The sequence below is a fragment of the Chanodichthys erythropterus genome, chromosome 22 (genome assembly GCF_024489055.1).
Source record: "Chanodichthys erythropterus isolate Z2021 chromosome 22, ASM2448905v1, whole genome shotgun sequence".
NCBI classification, from domain to species: domain Eukaryota; kingdom Metazoa; phylum Chordata; class Actinopteri; order Cypriniformes; family Xenocyprididae; genus Chanodichthys; species Chanodichthys erythropterus.
In genome coordinates, this window is record NC_090242.1 from 27,561,020 (window position 1) to 27,582,602 (window position 21,583).

Consider the following 21,583-nt stretch of genomic DNA (forward strand, 5'->3'; position numbering starts at 1 on the left):
CTGTAAACAGTTATGTCTTAACTGAACATAAACAGTCGAGAAATAAAACAGTATATTGGATCCGTGCATTAGCTCTTAAAGTGACAGCAGCCTAATATTCCTGCTGCTGTCTTTTTTTAAAGGGGTCATGAATTGAGAAATCAACTTTTCCTTGAGCATATAAGAGGTCATCGTACTATAAGAATAGTTTCAGAACTGAAATGTCCCTGTTAGTCCAATAAAAGCTTTTATTGACACCAGGCCCAGCGAACGGCTGATCCTAGAAAGTACATAGGTGAAACATCACCTCTGCAGAAGAAATCAATGCCTACTTTATCACTGCAACATGAGGAGGAGAGAATAACGATACAGGACTAAAAATAACATTATCTTTCAAAGGATCCTAATGCTAGTAATATGGTTATTTATTTTCAAAAATGTGAAAGCCTCAGTTGAGCTTTATTTATTTGTATTCGGTACATTTCACTGTGGATTCTTTGGTAAACCAATCGCATTTCGGCACAAGCTTCGCAAACAGACTTTTACGATATGGACTCGACAGTAATGCGACAACATGTAAGTAACTGTGTTAATACTAATGCCTGATCTGATATATAATGATTCATGTACAGTCAGATGTTCTTTGTCTATGTGTCCGTAAATTAAAGGGTTAGTTCACCCAAAAATGAAAATTCTGTCATTTATTACTTACCCTCATGCCGTTCCACTCCCGTTTTCCCTTGTGTGAATTGCTCTGATCAGCCTGGATTAGACATGGGGGAGAGAAAGTGTTGACAGGCAGGTAAAGTCTACCTGAATGAGCCGGTCATGTAAGCTGTGTAAGCGCTGCTTGAATGTGGATAAACTGACACCATTAGTTCTTACAACTGCAAGAAGAGGCGTGTTAAGAGGATTAATATGTTCCTCATTTAGATCATGGATACTTTTGGATATGCTAATAGTTTAGTCTAATCGGTGATGTGTCCCATGGACAAACAAGCTCAAAAATGATTTTATTTTCACTGTAAACTGTATGTAATTAGCATGTAGTATAGCGTTTGATTGTAATAGCTTATTGAAGAACTTGAGGAATTAGGCTATAGTTTAATGCTTTCACAAAAGCTTTATTTAAAGTCATTTTGTTCATACTGTGTAAAAAGAATTTCACAAAGGGATGAATATTCATTAAGTAACACTTGCCATTCACTTTAATAGACTTTATCTGACTATGTAAATGTAGGAGCAGTAGTTTGGAAATGAGTTTGCGCATAACGCATGATTGACGCTTTAGTCTGTGAAGTGGAAACTAAATAGGATATTTTTGATGCCTACACAAACTGACACAACATATCCACCGATGTCAAAGACCACAAGGCTTTCTTTGATGCACAGACTTCAACCCTCTCTATGAAAACATGCTAAAAGGAGCAGCCAAATGGACAGAAGTGAGATTACAAGCTCTTTGTTAACTCTGAAACTGCAGTGGATGAGATCACAGAATGCAAGGCTGTGACCTGGTTTCCACATGTTACCATTGTTTTATGATGGTTCAGTCAACTTGACGGGATGGAAAAAGATTAAACAAGAATTGAGGATATGCACCAGACATTTTGTCTGGACGGGAACCAACAAAACTGACAATGTTTATTATAATACATTCAATAAAAGGTATAGTTCCACATGTTTCCTCAGTTTGTTGAATATGCACATTCAATTCAGCTGCTCTTTCTTTTCAAAAAAAAAAAAAAAAAAAAAGCGGTTGCGACTGCAAGGTCCAAGTTCATTTCTTGGAAAAGTTTCAGATTAAGTTTATGTTTCTGCGGAGAATGGGCCCCCTGCTTAGGCGTGCAATCTGAACTTTACCAAGGCCGACGGCAGGAGATTTATTTTATAACACTAGCAACACCTCCTCACATACACCACAGAAAGAGATCCCACATTAAAGTTTATTTTATTTAACAGCAGAGCTAAAGTGGATACCATAATAAACCTGCTAGGTGAAACACTGTGACAATGATAAGAATATCTGTAAATAAACATAAGTAAATAAATTTAGTTGTGGAAATAAAGACTGATTTAATAGTGCACACAAAGGTGATTTGATAATGCATGCTCTTTCAATGAGGATATGTTCAAGTACTGAAGTAATTCTCATTTTGGTATTTTTCTGGTTAATGTCTAGTTTAAACAGTCCATAAATTATACTCAGATTGGGCCACACCCTGAAACTTGTCACCTGAAATGTAAATTAAATTCAGCCGCAGCTTTGAAACAACTATAAAATCAGCTAAGATTAAATTCAATTTACCATTGTGCTGAGTCAGTGGCTCTGACGATAAAGTTGAACCTAATCTAATCTGCTTTTATAGTTGTTTCAAAGCTGCGGCTGAATTTAATTTACATTTCAGGTGACAAGTTTCAGGGTGTGGCCTGGAGCAGTAAGCCACAAAGGAGTAGTTTAGAGAAAAACAATGTAAAAATAAATAAATAATGATTAAAATAAATAATAAAAAATATATATCTAACAATACAGTATTAGTGAGTACAAATAAAACATAATAATGTAACATAATAGAAACAAAATGTTTCACATAACATTTTACACATATTTATAATCAACGTTTTTCACAGTAGGGTTCATGGCATCTAAAAGCAGCGACTTTTAGTCAACACCAAGAAATCTTGTCTGTCTCTTGTTTTTATCACCTACTTATATTTCATCAATACTTAAATGTAGAAACTGCTTTACTTACTAAGTATGTTTTGGCTAGATACCTAACTTTAATTTTAATCCCACGCTTGAACTTTAAGTACAAAATCGTACTTTTTAATAAACTATTTACTAGTTGTAGTTGTTGAGTTCTAATGGTTTTGCATGTTTTATGTAGCTTTGTCGATACGAAAATGAATCATTTACTAAAATACTACGTTCACGTAGAGGCGGGTCATCTTGCGTGCGCATGGCAACGCCCTCAAAGCTGATTGGTTGGTTCTTCGGATGCATTCCACGCTTTGTTTATACTACGTCATCAGCGTCAAAACGTAAGAGTCTCAGAAGCAGAGGATGAGCAGTGAACACTCGCGCACAGCCAGACAAGGTAAATACAACAAACTGAAGTTATCGGCATCTTCACATCAGTAACCAAGAGGTAACTTTTCAGCTTTTCACTCTTTTGAATTTATTAGCCATCGGCTTTTAATATAACTAATAAGATCGTTTCAGTCCATCTGGACTCCACGATGCAGAATGGATCCTTTATTGCACTATACGGTAAAATATCTGATGCAATCGAACTCGTTCATGTAATCATATTCACAAATTAACCTACAGCCCTAATATTAACGCGAGCCTGTAATATTTGCATGCATCTATTAGACGTATAATGGAATAATAATAATATCTATATTTAGAATGACTAGTGCACTTATGTCAGCAGAACAAGGAACAAATAATGTTAACTTAATAGCTCCGCAATGCATTCATATACTACGAAATGCATGCCATTATGTTATTTTTGCAAATATCCTACACACATTTTCTTTATCATGAATTATTGTATTTCTTATTATAAAATGACATTTATTGGCATACCCCAAATTATGCTGGTCACAACAATCAGCCCGTCTCTTATTCTGTTATTTTACAGCATTATTATTATTCGGAGTAGGTAAAGCATATGTCTGCCGTAGCGAACGACAACCACTAATGTAAATATAATTCAAATGTCTATTTAAATTTATCGTACGACTCGCTTTTGTTCCCTACATTTACTGTATATAAGATTTGTTTCGCAAAACGTCGTGTTTTGTTTCATTCATTCTCCTCACGCGAATTCCCGCTCATGGACACACACGTTCCGTGTGGAACGACGACGTCACTGCCCGGAAGTTGTATCTGTTGTAATAGTTGCATCAGCCCTGAACTGACTGGTACCAGTTCAGACTGGCCAGATCACAAACCTAAATTATGCTGTTTGAATATTACGTCAGAAGGGTACCTGAATCATCCCGTGACGTTTGTTGTATTTTGTTTGTGTTGCCATGTATTATATCTGATATAGGCTTTCTATTAAAATAATCTATTGTACCCATCTTAATATATTTGCTGTATTTTAGAACGTGATAGTTGTTTCTTGCTGGTATGATTTGCATCAAATGTTTTATTGCAGCAATGTTTTATTATTATTAATGCTAGAGAACAGAAAATGTATACAATTAATAAAAATAATTACTACCACTAGTATGTATTGACCACTTGTGAATTAAAGGTTGCAAATAATATATTTTTAAAAAATAAAACCTACAAATATAATATAAATAATTATTATTTAATAAATTAAATATATAGGATACTTGACCTGTGAATATAATTGTTTCCTGTTTAATGGATGGTGCTGGTGTAATGAAGGTTTTAGAAATTTCTGCTCACTTTGGCTAAACAGAAATGTGTTCCTTTGCAAAATCAAACACTGACAAATAAGAGAGCATGAGACGGAATGACAGGGGTGCAAAATTCAGTTCCTGGAGGGCCACAGCCCTGCAGAGTTTAGCTTCAACCCTAATTAAACACATTTGATCCAGCTCATCAAGTCCTTCAGGCTTATTTGAAAACTACAGATATGTCCATTGGAAGTAAACGCTGCAGGGCTGTGGCTCTCCACGAACTGAGCTTTGCATACCTGCTGATATAAGGCAATTTGTTCAGCAGAGTGATGTATGCTTCGTTATGATTGCATCGTCCATGACTTCTAATATGATGCTATTCATACCATGCATCACTCAATGCCAGCTTCACATTGCATCATTCATTGTTTTGCCTTATTTTTTTGCAAATAGCATTGGTTGAACAAATTGGTAATTGTCAGTTAACGATTACATTCATAATAGTGAAAACCTCAAGCTTGTTCATGTGATGAAGCACACTGGTATTTTGCACAGTCTGTAGAGCCCTGTTAAAGGGTCTGTGTGATGGCTTTAAGCCAGCTATTTGAGAGGTTGCCAGGTTCGTTCACAGCGGCATGTGCCACCCTGAGGCCTGAGTAAGTTCGTTTCATAACCATGAACAGTCGAGTTTTTGAAGAATGAAGTTCTCATGCTGGTTTCTGCTTGTAATATGGCGCCAGTGTCCTGTGGATCCTTCAACAGTTCGTAGTATCTCCTTTCTCAACTGCATATCTCGTTGTTTGGTGTGAGAAGATATATTTCCCCCGTTCTGTGTTTATATGCACTGCATGCAGACTATGAAATGTCCATTTACCCACAGATATCATTTCATGCTTGTTGTTCTTATCTACCTGTTAAATCAAATATAAGGGTTATTAGAATGAACAAGAAGTAATACTGACCCTTATTTAGTAAGAATTTGAGCCTGGGAATGGCTGTTCCTACCAAATCCTGTCATGAGGAGTAACGGTAAAAAGACTGAATAGGATTTTAGTGTCTCTCAAAGGGTCAAACATAACGTCAGGTATGTCACAAATGGTTTAGAGTAAGTAATTGCCGAATTTAATTGTTTTAGGGAAATTGTACCGATTAAACCTTGAATATGGGGTTAGTGGGGTTTGTTTTGAAAGTTCAGATGTTGGACAAACACATTTACTGAGTTGCAGCAGTACAAAATCCGTTCTGCGGAAAAGAGAACCAAAACAAAAACAACACCTAATGTAAAGTCCTCACTCTCCTGTTAAGAAGGTTAACCGGTTGGCGGGTCTTTATGTAAGCCTCTTAGTATCCATTGAGGTATTTATTTTGAGAAAATCCCAGTGAGTCACTTCAAAACACTAGCATCTCACACTCATGTATGGGTTACATAAACCCTTAATAGACATGAAGAGCACGGTTCCTTCAGGTCTAAGCCTGTGCATTCATTGATTAACGCTGTTGCTACTAGCCTACTTTATGTAGTAGTTAGGCATAATCTTATTATTTCTTGAAGAAATAATATATATATATATATATAAATATTATTATTACTATTTTTTCATCAAATAAAAAATGATGAAGGCTGAAGAAACAAGTCTTATTAAAAGAATAAAAATTTTGAAAATAAAACTTTATGAAGTAGTTTGGCATAATCTTATTATTTCTAGAATAAAATAATATATATATACAATGACGTGACGCAATTTTTTTGTGTCCATATGGTTTAATTAAATTTAAAAGGGTTAAAATTTCAAAATAAAATAGCAAATTACTTGCATACATTGTCTTTTTTTGAGGACCAAGTCTGTTTTAATTCATTTTGAGAGAATAGTTGGAGGATGATTGCAAAAATGTCAATGTGGTTTAACCGTAAAAACTTTGTACCAAATAGTTGATCTTGTTTGAAAAAGGTGAAATTAAAAAAACACTTGAAAATAGCTCCAAATTGTAGGTTAGTTTATATTACATCTTTAATCAGCATCATAAACTAGGGATATTTGACTAAATTGGCCCTATAATAGAAAGGCTTGTAATAGGATTCAAATGGTGTAAATGGTTACACCATTTGACAATTCAATTTAAAATCAAATTTGACAGGCATTATCATGGACACCTATGTAAGCACATGGCCTTAGAGGGAATATTTTAAAAAGTTAATACTCACATGGTCTTCTTGAACAATTTTAACAAAATGGCTCCTTGAATGGTGGTTACACCACCTTGACACTTCAGAAATTTGATTTGGATCATGTGATTCCCCAAATTAATTATAATATCCACAACAATGGTTTTAAATTTACTTTTATTTTCTGAGTATTTCTTTATTGAGAATTTCACCTTTTTTAAACAAGATTAATTATTTGGTACAGTTTTTACAGTTACACCACATTGACGTTTTTGCAATCATCCCCCAAATATTCTCTCAAAATGAATTAAAATCAGACATTTGTGACTTTGTCCTCAAAAAAGAGAATGTATACAAGTAATTTGCAAATTTAATTCGAAATTTTAACTCTTTTAAATTTGACTAAACCAATGCTAATTTAACTAAACCATATGGACTCAAAAAAAATAGTGTCACGTCATTGACCCATATATATATATATATATATATATATATATATATATATATATATATATATTTTACAAATATTATATATACATATGAGAGAGAAAAAAATTAACGACTTATTAATATTTGTAAAATGTTTGTCCATCAAATCAATGTCATGTGGTGCAACTTAACATAAATTAAAAATTCATTATACTTATAAAAATATATACTTTTTTTCTAAATAATAAGTGTGTGTGTGTGCTCAAAACGAATGGAAAATGTTCATAAATACTATAATCATATATAAACAATGCTGAAATAACACTGGTAAGGTAAATATATACATTTTTTGATGGTTACACCACATGACATTTTAAGTTTCAATGTTTCTTGAAAATGGTATAAAGTTTTGCAAAACCTTATAAAACCTGCAAACAAAAAGTACATTTTTAAGAACTTGCCTAGATTATGGAAAGATTCTTTATATTTCATTTACGCAAGTCAAGTGTAAGCTAAACCGAAATGTTACAATAAAATGTGTAGGTCTCGTTGGTGTGCCAGTTTCCACCGGATAACAGACGTCTTGGCATTCATGAATTTCTCATGGCCAGATCAAAAGCCTTACAGATTTAATTTCGCCTACGTGTCACCCAGCCATCCTCGTGGAGACCACAAGAAAGAGATTAGTACAGCCGCCCTCGCTGTGGCCTATCATAGATGTGTGTGCACTGTACGGCCCAAAAAGAATCTCCTGGTTGGAAACATTTTCAAGGCACCTGATATCGGTGCACTCTATAACCTCCAGAAATGGTCAAAGATCCAACCTGGCAACAAAGAAAGACATAATTCCAAACTTTCTCAACTGCTAGATATATCAGTGCCGCATTAAATATGTTGTATATGCGTATTCATTTCATGATTACAAAAAGCAGTGAATTGTGAAAGAAAGCAGCCATTGTGTGCTTTGTGTAAGACCACAACAGTGGCTTAAAGTTCTGAGCTCTTGCCCGGACTGAGCTCGATTCAACCCGCTAAGAATCTTGCCAGCTGCTGTGCCAAGTGAAACAAACCACCTTACAGATAAAAAGAGTCTATTTCAGCCCCTCTATTGTACAGTGAATTACAGGGATGTTTTTGTTTTCCCCCTCCTCTGTCCTCTTTGTCAAACCTGTCTTTGATCCAGGACATGGGGTTCTTTGCGAGCATTTCCACAACTTTCATGAAGCCATTTTTAGCTATTTCATTGTTCTAGTTTTGTTGTTTTTGTGACAAGTTTTTTTTATAAGTGTTAAGTAATAGATCTCCGCCGTGGGATGGGAAGTCGAATCGTCATGGCAGTTTGTATGAAATGTATGAAGACTGAATCAACAGAGCGCTCCATGTTCCAACTTTCTTCACTGTCATTGCATCAGCATTTGGTTTTGATAGCTGTTGCTGCAACTCAAGGCTTAGTTGTGTCCTTGTTTGTACTTGTGTTTCCAAATCATTTCTGTTAGACATCACTGTTGACGTCACCAGTAAGAATGATGACCTAGGTAAAGAACTGCATGAAACATCAACAATGTACTACAGTACTACAGCTGGCTCAGACATGACATGACATGACCATGAAACCTGATGAGCTAGCAGGAGTGCTTTGGAATCAGACAGCTCCGATAAGGAGTCGAGCGGGCTAATAAGATACTGAAGGGTTTACACAGAACACTGTGAATGTTGTTGGGACAGTGCAACAGCCAGTTTACATGTGCAGTTATAAATGAGCTACAGAACGTTTTTGTGTAGTCGGACTTTTGTGTAGTCGAACTAAAGAATACAATGACAATTTAAAGAGATAGTTCACCCAAAAATGAAAATTACCCCATAATTTACTCACCCTCAAGCCATCCTTGGTGTATATGACTTCTTCTTTCAGCCAAACACAATCAGAGTTATATTCAAAAATATCCTGTCAAGAAATTAATACATTTATTCAGCAAGTATGCATTAAATTGATTTGAAAGTAACTGAGGATATTTATAACATTACAATATATCATGTAATGAGCGCCGCACATTACATGATTTAGTAAATTGAGGGAATGAATTAGTAAATTGTGCGCACGATTTAGCAAATCGAGGGAACGAATTCGTAAATCGTGTGCATGATTTAGTAAATCAAGGGAACAAATTAATAAATTGTGTGCAAGGTTTAGCAAATCGAGGGACCAAATTTGTAAATCATGAGCATGATTTAGTAAATCGAGGGAAGGAATTAGTAAATCGTGTGCATGATTTAGTAAATCAAGGGAACGAATTATTAAATTGTGCTCATGATTTAGCAAATCGAGGGAAGGAATTAGTAAATCGTGTGCATGATTTAGTAAATCAAGGGAACGAATTATTAAATTGTGCTCATGATTTAGCAAATCGAGGGAAGGAATTAGTAAATCGTGAGCACGATTTAGCAAATCAAGGGACCGAATTTGTAAATTGTGAGCATGATTTAGTAAATCGAGGGAACAAAATAGTAAATTGCGTGCACAATTTAGCAAATCAAGGGAGCGAATTCTTAAATCGTGAGCTTGATTTAGTAAATCAAGGGAATGAAATAGTAAATTGTGTGCACGATTTAGCAAATCGAGGGAGCGAATTCGTAAATCGTGAGCATGATTTTGTAAATTGAGGGAAAATTTGTAAATCGTGAGCATAAATTAGTAAATCAAGGGAGCGAATTAGTAAATTGTGCACATGATTTAGCAAATTGAGGGAAGGAATTAGTAAATCGTGACATGATCATGATTTAGTAAATCTAGGGAACGAAATAGTAAATTGTGTGCATGATTTAGCAAAACAAGGGAGCGAATTCGTAAATCGCGAGCTTGATTTAGTAAATCGAGGGAAAATTAGTAAATTGTGAACATGATTTAGCAAATCGAGGGAAGGAATTAGTAAATCGTGACGTGATCATGATTTAGCAAATAAAGGGAGCAAATTCGTAAATCGTAAGCTTGATTTAGTAAATCGAGGGAACGAATTAGTAAATTGTGAGCGTGATTTAGTAAATCGAGGGAACGAAGCATTTATTTAAAATGTACTGAGCCCCGCAGATGCAGGAAAAAAAAGTAAATTGTGCGCACAATTTACTTTTTTTTCCTGCATCTGCGGGGCTCAGTACATTTTAAATAAATGCTGCTCTTTTGAACTTTGTTTATAGAATCCTGAAAAAATGTATCACAGTTTCCACAAACACATTAAGCAGCACAACCGTTTTCAACATAGATAATAATAAGAAATGTTTCTGAATGTAGTAATATTTCACAGTATAAATGGTGAGCATGAGAAACTTCTTACAGATCCCAAATCTTTTAATGGTAGTGTGTTATTTTTAACACTTCTTCTTTCATTATTGTTCACTTTTGTTGTTTTGTCATATCAGATACAGATTTGGTTGTAGATGAAACTTCCACATTCATATCATGAAGTTTGTTGCCTGACCTTTCGTTTAGGAATACTTCTTTACTGGATCAGTGTATAATAGATTCCATTTTTATATCCGGCTGTAACCGACTATTTAATTAGAGGGCAGAAATCTGGAGAGTTGGGACACAGAACTCCTCTGAAAATTCTGGGCAACTTATGCGGTAGGAATTCGGAGAATCACAAAATGGCACATTCCCCGAGATTTGATAATAAGGTGTGGATGAACACAAAGTTAAGTTTGGCAGGAAAAAAAAAAAAAAAAAAATAGACCTGTCCTGACTAGACCGGTTAGATCAAACCTAGGCGTACTGGCTTGTGCAATTACTCTCACACACCCAAATGTGTCTAATTCTTCCTTCCTGTTTTATGTGCTCCTCCAGACATATAAGTAACAGAGCGTTTCTGGGAACCAGCACAAACAAGTACCTCACCAGATTTTGTCAACATTAACCATGGTGGACAAAATGGTCTCTTTTGGACACGCGCTGCTGCGCCGTCGTGCTCTGGACTGCTCTGGGGAGGAGACGCGGTTTGCACGGTGTCTGTCCACTCTAGATCTGGTGGCCCTCGGGGTGGGCTCCACACTTGGAGCTGGAGTGTATGTTCTGGCTGGAGAGGTTGCGAGAGAGAAAGCGGGTCCTGCTATTGTCTTATGCTTTCTTGTGGCCGCACTTTCCTCCATGCTGGCTGGACTGTGCTATGCAGAATTCGGTGCACGAGTCCCTAAGACAGGGTCTGCTTACTTGTACAGCTATGTAACAGTGGGAGAAATCTGGGCCTTCATCACTGGTTGGAACCTCATCCTCTCTTATGTTATAGGTAGGTGTACTCTACTAGTTGATGATCATTTTAAAGAAACCCATTATATCTGTAACTGAATTACAAAAGCTGGTTCTTGTTTTCAGGTACAGCTAGTGTAGCACGAGCTTGGAGCTCTACGTTCGATAACTTAATCGAGCAGAAGATCTCTAACTTCTTCAGGGCATCCATGGCTATGAAGGTTCCTGGGAAGGTTCTTGCAGAATATCCGGACCTATTTGCCCTCATTCTTATCCTGCTACTGACTGGTGAGAAATTATCATTTAAATGAGGTATATAATAGGGTTGTGATAATACCCTCATGTCACAATTCGATACATATCACGATACTGAACTCACGATACGATATTATTGCGATACTCCAAGACACATGGTAAAAGGATAACAAAAAATGTACTGTTGATTAAATTGCTAAATTTGGTATTACATTGGGAGTGGAAATGAATAGTCTTGGACTTGGTGCTGGTAACCCAATGCACAGGACAATGGTGACACCAGAATAAAAATATTCATGATTCTAACGCTGAAACACAGATTTATTTTACATGAATATGTTTCACTCTGTCTAGATAAGTCAGTCATTTGGCATTATCAGAACCTACAAATATTCCCCCATTGCATTTTTATATATTATATTCAACATTATATATAGTAGTTTAATGTAGTACAGGCACTAAAACTCTGTAAACTTGATTTTTTTCCTCACAGTAATTTTCATTTTGGGTGAACAATGCACAACACGCATTGTCACTCTCCACAATACAATATTTTTGTATTGCGATATATTGTGACATGATATATTGTTACACCCCTAGTATGAGCAAGTAAGTAAGGTACCACATTGCAAATATAATGTTAAAACTTTTTTTATAAAGAAAAGGTTATTATGTTATTAAAGGATAGGTTATTAAAGGTTATTGGGGATACACCAATATTAAAATTCTGGCTAAAACTAAGCCAAAAATTATTTTTATAGCTGATAACCGATAAATTAATGATACGTAAATAAAAAAAATAAAACGTAAATTAAGGAATTGCAGCAATATGGATATTTAATTTGGAGGTTAGCTAAGGATTACATTTAACATTGTTATTAAATTATTAAATTAAATATATAAAAAACTATTTCTATATTGGCTGATACAGATACAAAAAAAAAAAAACTCTAAAATTTGCAGATAACTGAAATGGTACTGATATATTGTTTTCTAGTTTTTATCAGGTAATGTATTTAAATAAAAAAAAAATTAAAAACAATAATGGTGGCCTGATGATCATTTATCCCTAAATAATAGTTTAATTAGTGTATATCTACAGTATATCCCTCAATACATGTCAGTGAAGAACAAACTAAAATGTATATTATTATATAAGAGATTTCTGATTTTGATGTGTGATTTACTCCTCAGGACTGCTTGCTTTTGGTGTAAGTGAGTCTGCTCTAGTGAACAAGATCTTCACTGGGATCAACCTGATTGTGCTGGGCTTTGTCATCATCTCTGGCTTTGTCAAAGGCAACACAGCAAACTGGAACCTCACATATGAAGACTTTGTCAATGATACAAATATCACCGAACCAGAGTAAGTTTGCCATGACAAAATCCAGCTCAACGTTTCAGCCACAAGCTGCTTTTAAAGTGGAGCAAATGAGGATCTCTTAAAGTTGTGAGGTGTATAATGTGATTTTCTTTTGCAAGATTTGACAAATCTCTTCTGCTCTCACAGACGGGTAGAAAGCACATTTGGAAGTGGAGGTTTCGCTCCGTTCGGCTTCAGTGGCATCTTATCTGGCGCAGCCACCTGTTTCTACGCCTTTGTTGGCTTTGATTGCATTGCTACGACAAGTACGTCTCATAAATGTCGCAGTTACAGAGCACAAATACTAATTGCTGAACATTTTGTTTTTGTTTGTTGTCTGTGTGGTGAGTCATCTGTGTGGTGAGTCATAAATGTATGTGGGTCACGTTAACCTTATTTTTTCCGGTAGGTGAAGAAGCCAAGAACCCGATGCGCTCCATCCCCGTGGGCATTGTGGCCTCTCTGCTTATTTGCTTCTTTGCTTACTTCGGTGTGTCAGCTGCGCTTACGCTCATGATGCCCTATTACAAACTTAACACCCAGAGTCCCCTGCCCGAGGCCTTCAGTTACGTGGGCTGGGCACCGGCACGCTATATTGTAGCTGTGGGTTCACTCTGTGCCCTCTCGACAAGGTAAATCAAGGGCTTTACTGTGTCTAGTAATGTTTTCGTTCAATATTTTTTATTTATCTGAATCTGTGTGTTTGTTTTTTTTATCATAGTTTGTTGGGCTCCATGTTCCCCATGCCTCGAGTGATCTACGCTATGGCAGAGGACGGGCTGCTCTTCCGTTTCCTTTCCAGGATGAACAAGAGAACCAAAACTCCACTGCTGGCGACTGTTGTGTCTGGAATAGTGGCATGTGAGCGATGTTCTTCGTTCTTCGATGTTCGTTGTTTGTGTTACAGAATGTCCTAATTTGCGTCCCATCATTTTTGTCAAATGCGGCACAACGACAGCCAATCAGAACATACATTATGTTCTGATTGAACTAACCCTTTAAATAAACAAGTTTTACTTGTTTATTTAAAGGGTTAGTTCATCCAAAAATTAAATTTCTGTCATTAATTACATGTCGTTCCAAACCCGTGAGACCTTCGTTCATCTTCCGAACACAAATTTTAAGATTTTTTTGATGAAATCCAAGGTTTTTTTTTTTTTATCCTCCATAGAAAGCAAAGTAATTACCATCATTCAAGGTCCAGAAAGGTATTAAAGACATTGTTAAAATAGTCAACATGACTACAGTGGTTCAACCTTAATGTTATGAAGTGACGAGAATACTTTTTGTGCATAAAAACAAAACAAAAATAACGACTTTATTCAACAATTTCTTCTCTACGCTGTCAGTCTCCTACGCAGTTGATGCAGTGAACACAGTTCAGCGCTTCCGTGTTTACGTCCGAACGCTGGCTCAGTATTGGCCGGGTCAGCATCACACGCATGCATCGTGCAGCCAATACTGAGTCGGCGTTCTGATGTAGAACCGGGAAGCGCTGCAACGGAAATAGCGTAGGAGACTGACCGGGTAGAGATGAATTTGTTGAATAAAGTCGTTATTTTTGTTTTGATGTTGTTTTCTATTAAGGATAAAAAAACACTTGGATTTCATCAAAAAAAAATCTTAATTTGTGTTCTGAAGATGAACAAAGGCCTTGCGGGTTTGGGACGACATGAGGGTTAGAAATTAATGACAAATTTCATTTTTGGGTGAACTATCCCTTCATATACAGTTATGTGGATTTTGGACCAATGAGATTTCTTTGTGGGCGTGGCCATCCAGTCCAACGCTACAGAAATGAAAACAAACAAACTGACCGAGTTGTTGTTGTTGCTGTGGCTGCTACTGATTAAAAATTAGGATGTGGCGTGTAATGCAAGATTTGATATGTTATAGCTTGATAAGATTTTGTTTGTTTTATCTTCTTTTAGCTCTCATGGCGTTTCTGTTTGATTTGGCTGCATTGGTTGACCTCATGTCTATAGGGACATTGCTTGCATACTCTCTGGTCGCCGTGTGTGTCCTCATCCTCAGGTATGTTAAAACATTCACCACAAATACTAAACACTGGGTCTACTACTATCTACAGCCTACATTTTTTAGAGAGGTCATATTGTAAACTTTTTTTTCTGTGAATATATATAATGTTAAATCCAAATCTGTCATAATTTAGTTTTACATGACTATTTTCCACTCTAAAAATGTTTCCACTCTAAACATTTTCAATGTTCAAAAGTTTGGGGTCAGAGAAGTCTCTTATGCTCACCAAGGCAGGATTTATTTAATCAAAAATACAGTAAAAACAGTATTGTGAAAATATTACAATTTAAAATAACTCTTTTCTATTTTAAAATGCAATTTATTCCTGTGATAAAGCTGAATTTTCAGCAGAAATCATTCTAATATGCTGATTTGGTGCATACTAAACTTTTCTTATTATTTTCAATGTTGAAAACAGATGTGCTGCTTAATATTTTTGGTATAACTGATATTTTTTCAGGATTCTGTGATGAATAGATCAAGATTTATTTGAAATAGAAATCTTTTGTAACCTTATAAATGTCTTTACTGTCACTTGATCAGTTTAATGCATTCATGCTGAATAAAAGTATTTCTTTCTTTCAAAAAATCTTACCGATTTTCAAACATTTGAATGATACTATGTAAAATGATTTACAATGCTGAATTTTTTGCTGCAGGTCAAATATGTAGTGTGACTCACTGCCAATCTTTATGTCTCTAGATATCAGCCAGGCAACCTGAGCTCTTCCAGTCAGACGGAGAAACTGGTGGAACTGGTTGGTGGTGAGAAAGTGGCCGTATGTGGAGACAGTGGAGATGAATATGGCATAGATCTGGATGACAATCCCCGCAAAGAGAAATTCTCCCTGAAACTCCTCCTGGTTCCCTCTAAGGACTCGCCAACAGAAATGTCGGGAACAATTGTCTACGGCACAACTGCCGTTATCTGTGAGTAAAGATTTTGCTTGTCACTTTTTGATAAATCTAGCTCATTTTAAAGGGATTGTTGACTATCTATAAACATGTGAGTTAGGGAGTTTGTCTAAATAAATAAAATAAATCTTTAAAAACTTAAAACCAGTCATTTTATGTGCTACAAGTGGATTGAAGCATCACGACATTACAGTATGATGGATTTTCATTTTGAGATTTGCTAAAGATTACATTTAAGTGTTATTAAATTAGTGTTTTTAAATATTGACTTGAGTGAGCGTTAAATGATGGAAAATGATAGTGTATTTACACTCTACATTCATGTCTGTGTTATTTGTATTTATCTGATTCAGTGCTGTAGTTGGCAATGATTTGGCTGATCAGGAATCAGCTGATTATGGACTAATTCCAATATCCTCTTGTCTGCGTAGCTGTGCTGATCACCAAACTGTGTGCGGTTTTGGCTCTGCGTCTGGAAGCAATCGTGAATCTCGAGATTGTGTGGGTGACGACGTGTGTCATTCTGGTCCTGCTGTGCGTCCTGTGTGTCATTGTGATCTGTAGGCAGCCTGAGAGCAAGGAAGCTCTCACCTTCAAGGTACCAGATGTCCTTGTTATTGAATTTGCCTTTTTATTATGCTATAAATCTTTGCCCAGACTTGAACGCAAGCACTGAAGTGATGTAAAAGGAAATGCGCAATTAGAACACAAATACGCAGACTTAAAGGGAGAGTGCACTCAAAAATGTTTTTTATTCACCCTCATGTCATTCAAAACCTGTATGAATTTCTTTGTTCAGCTGAACACAAAAGAAGATATTTTGAAGAATGTCAGTAACCAAGCAGATCTCGCCCCACATCGTATTTATTTTTCCTATCATGGTAGTAAATGGGGAGCTGAAATTTTTCCAAATATCTTCCTTTGTTTCATACCGGTTTGGAACTACTTGAGGGTGTGTAAATGATGACAGAATTTTGATTTTTGGGTGAACTACCTCTTTAAAGGGTTCATCCAAAAGTGATGCATTACTCACTCTCAGCTCATTCCAAACCCATAAGAATTTTGTTCATCTTCAAAACATAACTTGATATTTTTAATGAAATCTGAAAGATTTTTGTCCATCCATTGAAAGTCTATTCACCCAAAAATCTGATGGTTCAAAGTAGGTAAACGTATTCCTGCCATATTCCTTCCAGCGCACCTTCCTTTGCTTCACAGCGGTGCGCTTTCCTTTCTTCCTAACATAACTTAAAGGGATAGTTCACCCAAAAATGAAAATTTGATGTTTATCTGCTTACCCCCAGCGCATCCAAGATGTAGGTTACTTTGTTTCTTCAGTAGAACACAAATTATGATTTTTAACTCCAACCGTTTATATGTGCGGGACATCACTGCCGTTGTCAGAGCGCGATCAGACCTCACTAAACGAGTGCTGAACGCAGTTGGACATAGTGGTGTTTTAGAGGTAAAAAATTATATAAATACTTTTCGGTTTCTCACACAAACCGATCGTTTCGTGTCTTAGGACATCAATGTGTCGTCACGAGCCGCAGGGTTTAGTTTTGGACTTGTCTATGCAAGTTTTATTTACTCTTATAGCAGAAGTTCCCATTTACTAGCATTATTTGACTGACAGATGAAAACGGTTGGAGTTAAAAATCATCATTTGTGTTATACTGAAGAAACAAAGTCACCTACATCTTGGATGCACTGGGGGTAAGCAGATAAACATCAAATTTTCATTTTTGGGTGAACTATCCCTTTAACATCCAATTCAGCTGAATAAGTGAGTGTTATAAAACGCAGTCTGCTGCTAAACTGTGGGACGTGCTTGATAATAAACAGTGTTATTATAAGCCGCCCATGAAAGAGATACTTTTCCCTAGGTGGATTTCTGTGCGTGCGCTCCTAGACGGGGCGGAACGCACATAAGCAAAATATACTGTGGGCTCCGGATTTGCGCCTAAACAGTCAAATAGCATATAAACAAAAATGTTGAAAGGCCATTTTGGCATAAACACAGTCGATTATGTATTAAATGAATTGAGAAAGAAAACACGTGTGTAACAGTATATTGGATCCGTGCAGCTCTTAAAGTGACAGCAGCCTAATAAACCTGCTGCAGTCATAATGTTAATCAAACAACAAAAGACAAAGATAAAATCACCCACAGCTCTTGAATGAATAACTTTTGTGATTTTCATAAGGATTAGTCTATATTTAATGTATACAGCAGTGCTGTTTTACATTTGATTACTTATCTGAATATACTGTTAGTGCATCTTCCTGTAAAACCTGAAGCACTGTTTATTTAATTTGTATGTATTTTTTTTCTGTCGTATTTATTTGTTGGTTTTGTTTCTAATTAGTTTCTTTGTTCTTATTGTATTGCTGAGTGTTTACTTGCCTTCTGTAACTGTTCTGAGGACATTTACTCACATTAGTTAACCTAGTATTAATTGTTGTTGAAGTATCAATAATTGTGAAATTTCACTGATATGTAAAATTACTCATATCATGAAATAAGACTGATCAAATCACCCACCAATAATCGTATTAAATAAGCGTGATTTCAATATTGACCAAAATAATCGTGATTATGTTTTTTGCCATAATCGAGCAACCCTAGTTCAAAGTGTTCATAAAGATATTGTAAAATAAATCCATATGAATCTAGAAGTCTTCTTCTCAAGCAAGCATGCTTGAGCTTCCGTTTACATAGTGCTCTATGTACATTAGCTGATCAATCTTCATTTATGTTTCGAAGATGGTCTTACGGGTTTGAAACCACACGAAGGTGATAAATTGATGGAATTTTAAACTTTGGGTGAACTATCCCTTTAAATCTTAATCTTCCTGTGTGCAGGTGCCTCTGTTACCTTGGCTGCCTCTATTCAGTATCTTTGTCAACATCTATCTCATGATGCAGCTGGACGGGGCCACCTGGTGCCGCTTCGCCGTGTGGATGGGCATTGGTGAGTACATCTGTTCATTTAGCTTGTGGCTGCGATAGCGCCCTGTTTGTTTCCTTCATTCCAAACCTCCCGTTTCTTCTCTCGTGTCCATTCCCAGGTTTCGCAATCTACTTCGGCTATGGTATCCGGAACAGCACTGAGGCCATGAACAGCTCCCACCGAAAATACGAGCCACCCCTTCAGAACAAAAGCCCCATATATCTAGGCGGTGAGGAGAGTGAAGTGGAGGCCATTTCTCCCTGATAGGGAGAGAGAACGACGGGCATATTGCCCTACATATTTTCATTTAAGTCTGCAGATTTTATGTGAAAATCACGGCTCATTTATTGAAGAGACTGCCCCAAACATCTCAATTGGGAAAAAGAAGGATTTCTCATCCTCTCAAAATGATCAGGTTCCTCAACCTAAGAGTTTTCCGTTAGAGGTCATCGTGCAGCTTTGGCCTTTCAGTACTGTAGATGCTGGTTTAAATGTCCCTGTGGCTGCTGCTGTAATCACTAGTACTGTAATGGCCATATTGTCTGGCGGACAATGAACTGACTGTGTACAGGGTATTTTGTTTTCATCATTGAGCTCCAAGCGCATTGTATGTGCTCTAAAGCATTTGGATTCTGAATCCAAAATGGTCTCCTTCTGCCTCCTTGTTTTTCAGCATGAGGTTGTGAATTACAAGAGGGACCCCTAGTGTTCACCGTGCAGAATGTGAAAATGGCAATACCGTGAGACAGTATTGGTGGTTGTTGGTTACTGTCAGACAGAATAATTGAAGAATTAAAACTGAAGAGCTTTTAGACATTTTGGCTTGGCTAAAATCCCATGTGTGTGAGAGATGACTAAAAAGAGTGCATGGATAGAAAAATGTTTCCATTTCCTAAGAATGACAGTGAGGTATTAGCCACGCTGCATGTTGGGATAATGATATTGGGTATATTGTTGTGGTATAAAATGATAGTTTTTTAAAGTGCGTGTGAGAGTTTTGAATTGACCGTACAAGGTTGCGCCATAAAATGTTCAGTTTTACAAAATACTAAATTATTTTTGGGGAAAAACTGTTTTATATGAACATGTATAGTTTACCCATCCATCCAACTTCCTTAAACTTGATGATTTTACTCAAGCAAACTGTATAACAGTTATTGTGTTTCCAGACGATGCTTATGAAAAGTTCCTTGATAACTGCTGTTTCTGCCAAAACTACTTGCACTGCCTTTCAAAAGTTTGGGGTCTGTATGATTATTACTTTTTAAGAAGAAGAAGAAGAAGAAGAAGAAATTAATACTTTTATTCTGCAAAAAAAATGTTTTCAACATAATCATAATAAGAAATGTTTCTTGAGCATCAAATCAGCATATTAGAATGAATTCGGGAGGATCATGTGATGCTGAAAACTGAAGTAATGATGCTGAAAATTCGGCTCTGTGTCACAGGAGTAAAATATTTACATAGAATTGAATTCTTACAGTAAATTGTGAAATATTATTATATTTTTGATCAAATAAAGAGACTAAGAGACTACTTTCAAAAACATTAAAAATTCTCCAAACTTTTGAATGTTAGTGTATCTACGGTTATCCCTACCGACTAGTACATTGATAGAACCCGCCATGACTTGAAAGATTCTGAAAGCTACTTATATTTTTTGAAGGACGTCCCGTAATAATCTTTTATTTTTAACAGTATTAGCTGTAATATTTGAGCAGAAACTATGGTTACTAACTTTGTTAGTAACGTTAGTCTAACTCACAGGTCAAAGGTTAAACCTAAACTTGCCTGAAGACCTAAAGAAACAGGCCTTTCTTTCATATCTGAAGGTGTAGATAAACTTGAGAAATAAGTGTCACTATTTTTCACCATATTTTCTTTTCTCTTATTTTTTTATTTTTTTTGGTTTCCATTGAAACTTGTTCTTGGCAGCTTGGCTGTTGAGCTCATGTACCTTTTATCTATTTTTGTTCTTTATTGTAGAGAATTTGTAATGTAGTGGAATACTAGTTTACCGTTGTTCATTCAAACTTGTCAATCATCTTGTGCACCTATCATACCTTTTTGATATTTTATAGTATGCATATTTGATCCATTCTGGATGCTGAAATTCAGTTCCTTTTTTTCAGCCGTTTTTGGTTGGTTGTGCAAAAAATATTTTGTGTAACCTAAATGTATTCAGATAATCAGAGAGTAATGGAGGTGTCTACATGACAGAATAATAGAATAGAAGTTGTTTAAACCACTATTATTTGTAAACGCATTTTTGTCTTTATTATATTAACATTCTGACTTGATTAGAAGCATATTTTTGTATAGCTTTACTATTATATTTGTGTTTCACGATCAACCGAAAATGGTTTTGTTTACATGTACTGTACCAGACATGTAAAGTTTAGCATGTAAACGTGTCCGATGACGCATTGTTGTCTGATCCCAGGCATTACGGTTTTGATTCAATATGGAGACGTATGTTTCCTGTAGATCAGTGCCTGAAGTTTCAAATGTACCTCAAAGATGGTTGGTAGATATCAACATATACCAAGTCATTTGCCTTTGAGATCCACCTGTAGTGTTATATGTGTTTATCAATATATGAATATATATATATTTTATTTGTCCTTGTTTTTTTTAACTGTAAATACTCACGCCATGTACAAAGACAATGAGCTGTATTATAAAGATTCTGTTGTATGTTTTTCTTTCTTTTTTTAAATAAAATGTTTCACAAAACAACTGAGGCTGTTCGTTGTGGCTTTAAAGCAAAAGGAAATCATTTTTAGACACAAAATCTTTTGTGTCACACATTTTATTGATAGTTCATCTCTCCCACAGGATCAATAAATACACAGTTAATAGTC

The 21,583-nt window shown here is 35.9% G+C and overlaps 1 protein-coding gene across 2 annotated transcripts; it reads left to right on the forward strand.

Moving 5' to 3' along the window:
• Positions 1-3,002: 3,002 nt before the first annotated feature.
• slc7a3a (solute carrier family 7 member 3a) lies at positions 3,003-21,451 on the forward strand. 2 transcript variants are annotated; one of them, XM_067377047.1, is made up of 12 exons: positions 3,003-3,128; positions 10,794-11,232; positions 11,319-11,480; positions 12,642-12,813; positions 12,958-13,076; positions 13,220-13,442; positions 13,532-13,671; positions 14,742-14,844; positions 15,554-15,780; positions 16,197-16,363; positions 18,632-18,740; positions 18,838-21,451. In XM_067377047.1, the coding sequence occupies exons 2-12, from the start codon at positions 10,866-10,868 to the stop codon at positions 18,981-18,983; spliced, it is 1,935 nt and encodes a 644-aa protein (XP_067233148.1). In that variant the 5' UTR covers positions 3,003-3,128; positions 10,794-10,865; the 3' UTR covers positions 18,984-21,451. The 2 variants fall into 2 exon arrangements, with proteins under 2 accessions (XP_067233148.1, XP_067233149.1); XM_067377048.1 differs by having other exon boundaries at positions 3,014-3,077.
• The last annotated feature ends 132 nt before the right edge of the window (positions 21,452-21,583 follow it).

What these genes read in the sequence shown, in the direction of transcription:
- slc7a3a (XM_067377047.1), top strand. Translation starts at nt 10,866, where the DNA reads ATGGTGGACAAAATGGTCTCTTTTGGACACGCGCTGCTGCGCCGTCGT. An exon ending in TGATTGCATTGCTACGACAA is followed by an intron (nt 13,077 to 13,219) that starts GTACGTCTCATA and finishes TTTTTCCGGTAG; the next exon opens with GTGAAGAAGCCAAGAACCCG. An exon ending in GTGTGTGTCCTCATCCTCAG is followed by an intron (nt 14,845 to 15,553) that starts GTATGTTAAAAC and finishes TTATGTCTCTAG; the next exon opens with ATATCAGCCAGGCAACCTGA.